Source organism: Malaya genurostris, chromosome 2, assembly GCF_030247185.1.
Source record: "Malaya genurostris strain Urasoe2022 chromosome 2, Malgen_1.1, whole genome shotgun sequence".
Lineage (NCBI taxonomy): Eukaryota > Metazoa > Arthropoda > Insecta > Diptera > Culicidae > Malaya > Malaya genurostris.
In genome coordinates, this window is record NC_080571.1 from 201,306,260 (window position 1) to 201,316,591 (window position 10,332).

General features: G+C 38.2%; 1 protein-coding gene across 7 annotated transcripts in view; it reads left to right on the forward strand.

Moving 5' to 3' along the window:
* LOC131427047 (dual oxidase maturation factor 1) overlaps positions 1 to 10,332 on the forward strand; it is a 95,405-nt gene extending 85,073 nt beyond the window's left edge. For all 7 annotated transcript variants that reach the window (XM_058589932.1, XM_058589931.1, XM_058589934.1 and 4 more), the window contains 4 exons: positions 9,064 to 9,143; positions 9,203 to 9,324; positions 9,380 to 9,610; positions 9,674 to 10,332. In XM_058589932.1, coding sequence (XP_058445915.1) covers positions 9,064 to 9,143; positions 9,203 to 9,324; positions 9,380 to 9,610; positions 9,674 to 9,716 — 476 coding nt within the window. In that variant the 3' untranslated portion in view covers positions 9,717 to 10,332. The remainder of the gene's footprint in view (positions 1 to 9,063; positions 9,144 to 9,202; positions 9,325 to 9,379; positions 9,611 to 9,673) is intronic.

Consider the following 10,332-nt stretch of genomic DNA (forward strand, 5'->3'; position numbering starts at 1 on the left):
TGACTGCTGCGGAAGGTGACGGATCATACTTAAAGACTGTCTCAGAAAGTATGAACGCACTTTAATTTCGTTGTAAATAATTCACAAGTGTTAGATATTCAAATTTTATTCTATATACTGATAATATTAGACTACAACAACAGAATATTATTCTAAACATTTGCTACTTAGCCATTGTAGACTAGCTGGTGCACCTTCTTGCTAACGTTCCTCATTAAATTCCGTACAGACTCTTGGCGACAAGTTTTGACACTTTTTTCCAATCTTTTTCGAGCTGTTGAATGGTTTCGGCTGCCGAGACATGTTTCCTAAGATGTGCCTTCGTTAATGCCCAAAATTCCTCAATTGGTCGAAGTTGTGGGCAATTTGGTGGATTCATGTCTTTTGGGACGAAAGTGATATTTTTGTAGTATACCATTCTACCGTTGATTTCGAATAGTGGCAAGAAGCAAGATCTAGCCAGAAGACAACAGGATCCTTGTGGCTTCGAATCGTGGGTAGAAGTCGTTTTTCTAAGCATTCCTTGATGTTTATTTCGCTGTTCATTGAAGCAGTGGGATTGTGGGTTTCGAAATCTTACCGCAGCTACAAATTGCTTGCCAGACCATAGCTTTCTTACCAAATTTTTCGACTTCAATCGATGTCTCGGACTGGTTTAACACTTGCCCTTCTCGCACCGTATAATATTGTGGTCCCGGCAAGGATTTGTAATCGAGTTTCACGTAGGTTTCGTCGTCCATGATTATGCAGTTTAAATTTCCAGCAAGAATCGTATTGTATAGCTTTTGAACCCTCGGCCAGATCGATGCTTCTTGTTTCGGACTACGTTTTGGTTGTTTCTGCTTCTTATAGGTTCGAGGATTCAAACGTTCTTTAGCACGAAGAACATTTGACTTCGAAGTGCCCACTTTTTTGGCCACATCCCGAACTAAAACCTTCTTCTTTTGCTCGAACGCCTTCAGTATACGTTTATCCAACTGAGGGATAGCAGGACCTTTTTTTCGACCCGTTTTCGGTTTATCCTCAAAGGTATTATCCTCACCGAACTTCCTGGTTGCATTTCGCACGGCTTTTTCACTTACTCCTTTCACTTACTCCTTTCATTTTTGCTATCTTTCTCAGTTACAATCAGCGTTTTGTGCACCATTTGTACACAATTTTTTGACGTTGTTCTGATGAAAGTCAACGCATTTCGAAACAAACTAATGAAAACGAATAAACAACTGCACAAGTGGTTAGAGAAGAGTGTAAACAACAGGACGCAGCCATAAAAATTGACAGATTCTAAACTATTGCGAAGTGGCAGCGGTTTTTGGTTGCGTCCATACTTTCTGGGACAGTCTTTAAAAAGGATTGTTCAAGTTATGTTATGTAAAACACTATTGAGGGCTCTTTTTACATGCAAAAGAGCAGTAGGAACTTGTTATATTACTGGTCCAAGTCCAGACCTTGGAACTGGACCTGGTCTGACTATATTACTAGATCAGGACACGTAATATGGTAAGTCCTGATTCTTGTTCTGGAAGTTTCAGGTCCTTTATCTGGATCAGTATGTGGCAGACCAAACCCTAGGTTTGGGTTCAGAAACTGAATTCTGAAACTTGATTCTGAGTTTTAAAACAAAATTCTGAAACTGAATTTAAAAACTGAATCTGAATTCTCGAACTAAATCTTTGACTCCAAAAATTCTTACCTGATCCTAAATTTTAGTGTCAGAATCCATAATTCAGTTGCAAGATCCAGGTCCAGAATTAAGTTTCAGATCTCAGTTTCTGAGTCTAGATATTACTGATCCATTACAGCATACTGTTTCCAGAACTCAGCACAACAATGTTGGGCCGCCATTCCGGGAACTGAATCCTGAACCGGGATTCTGAACACAGAATCGAAACTCTCAAACTGAACTTCTGACCTGAATTTTGGTCTCAATCTGAACCTGTAATTTATCTTCAGTTTAATTCTCTCGCAGAACTTGAATGTTAGTTCTACAGTTTATGTTAGGAATAAAGTTCCAGAAACCAGGTCCGGAATTTAGAGTCAGAAATCCGAATCTGGATCTGAATTCTAAACCTGAATTTTTACGTGAGTACGTCTTACTTTACTATGGAGCACCTTTTCGCTCTTTGTAGAATGTCTCGAGTTACTCTGAACACAATCACATATTTTTTGTCATCAGGAATATGATCAACAGTTTATGTTTAAGTTTTCAACAGTGTGAGATAACCAGAAATAATTCAATTAAGTTTCTTCGGAATTTTGGAAACAATAAGAACAGTGGCATAACAGTTCAACGTAAACTGTTATGCACTGACGAGTCTAAGACGAAACGTAATGATAATGAACAAGAACAACGCTTCCTAACCTTTTTCGAAGAAAACAGGTTTAGAATATAAAACTGCTTTCACCGAACCCTAATTCTGGAATTACTGTTTTGGAACTGAACCTATTGCCTTATATTATTTTCTCGAATCTAGAATTCTGATTTAGGAATTCAACTTCAGAATTCTAGAACAAAACTTTAGATATGAATTTAGGATCTGAATTCTATAACTAAATTTCAGCTCTGATCTCCGAGACTGAATTTTGAAACTTACTTCTGAACCAGAGTTCAATTCATTAATTCAGTTTCATAATTTAGTTCCTGAACTCAGTTTCAGACATTAATTTCTTTTTTTTATATCGTTTATTTATACCCGGATTCAACCTAATTTTGGTCGTTCGCCGGGTTTGTATCCAAAAGTGAAGGGGTGTGAAATCATGTGGAGAGGGGGAGGGAAGGTATTTGTAAATTATAATGTGTTATTTTACAATTAATATTTATCAGAGGTTCTAGAGTTTTGATGGCCGCGGAGTAACATCCTCATGGGGTTCAGCCCCCGGTGGATGGCCGCAGACTAAGTCAGTCCGGATCTAGTCTCTAAGGATCTAGATCTAGATAATTTTTTTTGAGAATGGATGTATCTGGGGGTGTTAGTTCTGCTTCATAGATGGTGGAGTCGTACTTTAAAATCCGGGCGAATGTTAGAAGTCGAGCGGAAAATATTAGATACGGAGGCGCTGTCCGTTGGGGGCCGAATTTAGAACGGGAGTCATTGTTTGGTGTTTTGATGGTGAGGGAGAGATTGTTTGGGGTGTGGTAATGACGGGTTTGGTTAGGTGGTTGGAGTAAGGTTTTGGTTTATTGCAGTGGGTGTGTGGGACGAGAAGTAATGCGTGTTAGGGGGAGATCTGTCGGGTGGGAGTTCAAGCTGCTATCTTGTTGAGCTGGTGTGTGTGGGCATCGTGGGAGGGTTATGGAAGAGGTTTGTATGAATGGTTATATGGAGTCAAAAATTTTTCCATCTTTGAGGAGGAGGATTAAAGTTATCTCTGCTACGGGTTCATTTGAAAGGATGTTTCTGATGGAGGTGCCTATGTTGTAATGTTCTCGGAGGTTATGAAGCTCCGGACAGTTGGCTGAAATGTGCTCCACAGACTAACAGACATGACAGTATGAGTAAATTCTTATAAAAAAAATTTTTCGTGATGCACTAGCTCCACCTATATTGTACTGCGCGAACTATTTACTATCTGTACACCCCTTGTGTTATGTAAAAGTTTTCTTACTAGTTGGTTTCCCCTCGTTTGTCAACACCGATCAGCTGGTTGCAGGGATGCCTGATTTCAACAAAATATTTGAAAATGAATCGTCACAATAAATTATTGGATTACGTTGATAATATATTTAACTTTTTCGCGATGTTGGAAGGTAACCATTTATTTGACTCAACGTTGTTCATCTAGACTATTTTTTATTGTGTTGGTAGTTTTCACCAGAAATTAGGTGGCGGCAGACCAGAAGCAAGTAAATATTGTAACAAAACGGGTTCGATTTTGTCTTGCGTTGGAGGATGAGAAATAGGCACAATTATGTATATAGTTTTGGCAATATGTATTAAATCTGTTTCCTGCATGACATTCGCATGGACGTATACAAATCAATACATTACAGGTAATTCTGTATGAATGGCAACTCTGTTGGTAAATAAAAAAATAAACACAGTCTAGATGACAGACATGATGTTTTTGATAGGGTAACGTGGCGCCATCATGACACATGTGAGTACTGTCCCAAATAAAGGAATATTCGAAATGACCGTTAAAATGATTGAAGAATCTAATTTGAGTGTCCTGTCTGTTAGTCTGTGTGTGCTCCACTGTAATCGGGATATTACAGCAAACTGTGGCATTCCTGCCACAGTATGTTTCAATTGCCTGGACAAAGAGGTGTCTAAATCCTCCCGTCTCCAGAGCGGTAATTACCGCTAGGGAGTCCGAGAAGATCACGGCATCGGACCCCGGGGTTATGATCTTTATACACGCTAGAATGACGGCAGCTTTCGCCGAGAACACCGAGCAAAGGGGGTTTAGGCTACGGCGAATGGAGGTGTCAGGTCCCTAAACACCGAGCCCGGTGCCAGATTTTGTCCGTGAGCCGTCAGTATAGAACAAGGTTGAACCTTTGAACTTGTCGGAGGTGATTTGGTTGAAGCATCGTATTGCAACTGCTGGTATCGGCCTGGCTCCTAGGGAGGGTGCCAGTGAAATGTCGATTCTGAGGAGATCCTGTTGATACCAGGGTTTCTTCCAGACTCGGTTTAGGCGGGCCAGTTTAGGAAGTCTGTGTCCGGTGAATCCTTGGTACAAAGATTTCGCTATTTCCGGTAATGTGCAGTTGTTTCCCGATGTTCTCTCCAGGTAACTCAAAGACCTGCGTACGAATTTAATTTCTAAATTCAGTTCCAGAATTCAGTTTCAGAATTCAAAACCTACGAACTTAATTCTGGAACAAGATTTTTGAACTGAATTCAGTTCCAGAATCAAACTCTAATGGGATTCGATAGCCGGAACGAGAAAAAAAAACTTGTAGAACTTGACTAAGGTTTAATGGATCACATCTGGATCATAGGGCTTACAAGTTTGGAATAAATTTTAAAATTTTCCTAACAACTTGGTCGTTGCTATTAGAAACTATTGTTGCCAATAGCGATCCGAATAGCCGATTGCTACTTAAATAAAACCCCCTCTCAATCTGATATTCCTAGACGTTTTACCAGTTTTTGCAAGCGACATACCGCCATTGGTTTGGTGAAAAGATCAGCCAGCTGTTCAGCAGTCCTCAAGTACTCAATGTTCAACTTTTCACTTCAAACATGTTCTCGAACAAAATGATGCTTCACATCGATGTGCTTTCACAGTTTTGATTCGCAATGTCTGGCCATTCCAATACAACCCTGATTATCTTCGTAGATAGTAACTGGGTTACTGGAACTCAGGTTTAAATCACAGACTAATCTATGCTTAAATCACCTAGGATTCAAGATATCCAAATTGTTTCTGAAACGTCTGAGCTAAGAGCAATATATTCAGCTTCACTTGACAACGTCGCAACTGTATTTTGTTTCTTGTTCAACCAGCTGACAGGATTGCCGAATACGAAGAATACGTATCAGATGCCCAATCTGCATCAACATAACATATCAATGGTTCTCCTGTATTCTCCTGTATTCTAAGTATTTCGATTTTGTGCCCTTGATATAACGAACCACACGCTTTAGGCATTGCCAATGTTGAGTTGTTGGATTTTGTAGAAAACGTCCTAGAAATCCAATCGTATATCCATTCTAGTAGACAGCATCAAGTACATCAAACACCCAAGAAATTCTCTGAATGGATCAGTTGTTGGTTCTCCCTCCTTTGTTAGCTGTATTCCTTTTTCCGTTGGGCACTTTACTGGATTACACTCTACCATCTCGAAGCGCTTCAGAATTTAATCTATATTCGCCGTCTGCGATAGCCGCATGTATCCTTGTTTAGTGTTGTAATCTACATCACTTCCCAAGAAATGGGCAACTGCTCCACAGTCTGACATCGCGAAAATACTCGTCAATTTTTGTTTTAGTTCCAGGATGTTTTCAATTTTCTTCCGCATATCAATATATCATCCACATATACGACTAAATATATTTCGTCTCCAGACTGTAGTCGTGTGTGAAGACAATAATCATGTCTGGTACGTTTAAAGCCCAAGTTCAATAGTTTCCCATTTAGCCTTACATTCCAGCATCTTGGTGAAAGTTTAAATCCATAGCGTGATTTCAGCAGTTTACATACAGTATTCGGTGGTGCTTGAACTCCATCAGGTATCTCCTAGTAAATTTGTTGTTTAAGTTCACCGTACAGGAACGCTTTCTTCACATCCATATTGTGAAACAGAAACAGTGGTGAATAATCCTTATTGTGGCTAGCTTTGCCACTGGAACAAATGTTGCTTCATAGTCCGGACCGGCTTTTTTAAGGAACGCTTTTGACACTAATAGCGCCTTATATCTCATCATCTTTCTATTGCCACCAGAGATGCCAGATATTTTCAGAGAAAATCTGTATCTCCTTATATTAAAAATCTGTATTTATCTGTATTCACAACTAAAACGAAATTTTCGCAATAATAACACCATTTCACGATTGAAGATGAATATTAGTAGATATCTGCAATCTTTTTGAATATTTTCTCCTTCAATTCATACTATCAGCAATCCCTCCCTCCAAGTCTTTGAACAGTATAATTAGCTTTGCTAAACTTTTTGAATATGCGCAAAGCTCTTTGAGTTATTCAGTCGACATGGCATTTCAGTGCCTAATCTGCAAAATCAAGTCAGGTCATAGTTTCTCAGTTTGATATTTACATCGATTTGTTGTTCAATTAAGTAAAAAAGGTACCGAGTTCTTGTTGAGACTTATGGGGATCTTGTTGCAACTGTCAAAGCTTGTGAGCTTTAGTTTCAACGTCTCAAAACAGGTTATTTTTATGTTATTGACAAAGAACTTTAAAATCGACCACAAATGTATGTAGATGACGAACTACAATTATCATTGGACGAAAATGATACACAAATAAAATAAATTATGGCCTAGCATTTCAATTTCATCCTCAAGCTATTTCTAATAGTCTGAGAGCCTTGGAAAAAATTTAAAATGATTTGTGAATGGGTTCCACACAAACAGAATGAACATGCAAAAACCCAGTGCGAAATGCTCCTTTCACGCTTCTAAAGAAAACTGCATTGGATTGTAACTGTCGACGAAAGATAAGTATATTTGAGAACCCGAAACGCAGAAATCAGAGTTAAAGATCGTATAGTTTTGGGAAAAAGACAATGTTAAGTGTCTGATGGGTTTAGGAATAGTGAATTACGAACTTTTTGAACCTAGCGAAACAATTAATACCGTCCGCTCCAGGTAAAATGCTAATACTTCAAACAAAAAACAATTCGCCATCGTTTTTGAAAAACTAGATTTTTTTTCTTCAACTTAGTTATTAAATCAAATTTTGTTCTTTGGTTACGAAACTTTTATCTCATCTCTAGTACTAAATCCTAAATTATGGCTTAGGCCAAATAAAGAAAAAAAATCGTACTTTTTATAAAATCTGTATAAATCTCTATTAAACATACGAAATCTGTAAAAAATCTGTATTCTGTATAAAATCTGTATGAGCATGTAAAAATCTGTATAATACAGATAAATCTGTAGAAATGGCATCTCTGATTGCCACCAACCTTTATTTGAAATACCCACTTAGCCTTGAGGGTTTGACATCATTTGAACACTTTACGAAGCACCAAACATTATTAGATCTTATTGATTCTCGTTCTTCTTGCACTGCACTCAGCCAATTATGTTGGTCTCCACGTCGTAGAATGTCGTAATAGTTCATCGGGACATCTGAGAAAGTAGAGCCCAGTAGTTGCTCCATAATTTACGAAATAATCGAACAACTTACCAGGATGTCTGTGCTCCCATTCGCTATGCTTAGACAAAGACTCATCCGGGCTCATTTGTCCTTCTATTTGCAAAGGGAACGCTCTGCTGCCTCCACAAACGAATTTTCGTGGTTTTCATCATCAGCATCTGTTAAAGTAACATCTTCATCTTCCATATACGATTGTCAGAATCGTTTCCGAGAAAAACAGGATAAATTTCTATCTTATTTTCCATAACCTTTTGGGATTCGATAGTCGGAACGAGAAAGAAACTTGTAGAACTTGACTAAGGTTTATTGAATCAAATCTGGATCATACGGCTTACAAGTTTGGAATGAATTTTTAAATTTTCCTTACCACTAGAATTAAATACATGACACCGTTACAATTCTGGAAGCGACACAGTAAAAGTTGCAGAATTCACGCAATAAATCAACGTGTGTGAAATAAACATGTCAGTTTTATTCGTATTCAAGTTCTCTGGTTATGTATGTAACATTACCCACACCCACACCTTTGTCACCTGGAGTTCAGAACTGAATTTGGAAATGAATTGAGAATCTGAATTCTAGAACCTTATCTTAAATCTGGATTCTAGGCTGAGCCTGAGTTCTAGTTCCAGAATTCAGTTCTAGAGTGCACTCACAGAATTCAAGTTCCTTTTTGGAACCCAGGTCGCTGTATCAAGTTCCAGAGTTCAGTTCAAGGTTCAGAATACTGCATACGTATTCTGTTCCTGAATTCTTTTCTGAACCTAAATTTCAGTTCCAGAACTCAGATTCAGAATACAATTCCAGAATTCAACTCTAGTTGCAGGCCTGGATCTGGAATTCTGGAACAGAACTTTGAATTTGAATTTAGAAACATCATTCTGAACAAGAACTAAATTCTGAAACTGGATTATTGACCCGAATTCTGCACCTCGATTATGGTACTGAATTTCAGAACCGATTTTCAGTTCCAAACGTGAGTTTTAGCTCTATATTGCTGATTCAAAGTACAATTCCAAAAATTATTTCTTGTTCTTTTGACTTTTCCCAAGTAGAAGATGAGTGAAGCGTTGTATAAGCATATATTTATCACAATGTGCTGTATTAGATTCCTGGATTAATTTTAATCAAAAAATCAGAGGGAAGTCTTGATATTGCGAAACTAAGCCTAATAAGGTTCAGATTCGTTGTTGAATTAGTTTTCTTAAAGTTAAAGTTAAAGCCACGGGAGAGATCACATACTCAGAAACAAAGATTTTTTTTCGTTTTAGGCGTCTTGTGTTTAACGATAGGACTGGTAATATCCGTCATCGATTTGGTTTGGCCTCATCGCTTCTCAACGATTCTAGAAGTAATTCTTGTTCAACTGGAATCGGTTTAGTCATGAATCACAATTTGTCTGTATTTTAGGTGTATTACGATACTCCCTACGACAGACACGTGATATTGGAAGAATCTCACGATGTCCGATATCGAAAACGTAATAGCAAAGGTCTAGAAGATCCACCGGGCTTGGGATCAAGAATTTTACGGTAAATCCTGAAGTTCAGTATTGTAAATCACTCACGACAAACTTCCATTTCACAGCCGCTTATCGTCGAAAACACGGGACCAGTCCAATGACAAGACTGGCATCGAAAACCGTGGCTTCCAGCACGATGTACCCAAATCTCCTTGGCGTTATCCGTTCCGGCGTCTACAGCAGACTCCGCCGCAAGGAATTCAGCGAACGATTTCGCAGGATTCAAATTCCAGCATCGCATCCGCAGCGGCCATGTCCCCATCACTGCACAAAGTTGCACTCTCCAGAATGCTACCGTAATTGAGAGCTTCATTCATTAGGCTTCATCTTTTTTCGACAAAAATTGTTTTTTTTTACAGGAAACCGCCACTAGAACGTACTCGTGAAATTTCAAATTGGTAGGACAAAGAAGAGTATCTAATCAATCGACTCCTAATGGGACGTTAATCTTAATACACGAACTAATAAGAAAAGATAACATGCAGTTGCACAACTTTACGTGATGAATCTCTTGTGATATTAAATCGTAAAAGCAGAATTGATGAATGAGAATAATTTAAACGAGAGGAAACAAACGCGGATATAACGAACCATATTCAACGACTTATCTTATAATTAGAGCAACAATTTTATTTAGTTATCAGACATTGATTAAGACTACTGTAAATGGCTTCGTATGGAGCAGATTTTAACTAGGACTGTAGTAGTATTCTATGAATTATTTTTCAGAATTCCAATTGGCCAATATACTTGTGCATGCCTAAATGGATTTAACAGTTATCATACAATACAGCGATAAAGACTACCGTGTAACGTCTTCTTTTAAACTATTTATTGTTAAAGTCAGTGTGCAGGGAACATTTAGGAAAACATTTTAGAAACAAACCCAGTGACGTGAATGTATTCCTTGCAGCATTTAGTATTATGGTAATTATGTATAAAAAAAGAAAGCAATCCAAGAATGGGCAGAAGGAATAAAGTTTAAATTTGATTGTCCGGTCATTTGTTAGAGCGTAAA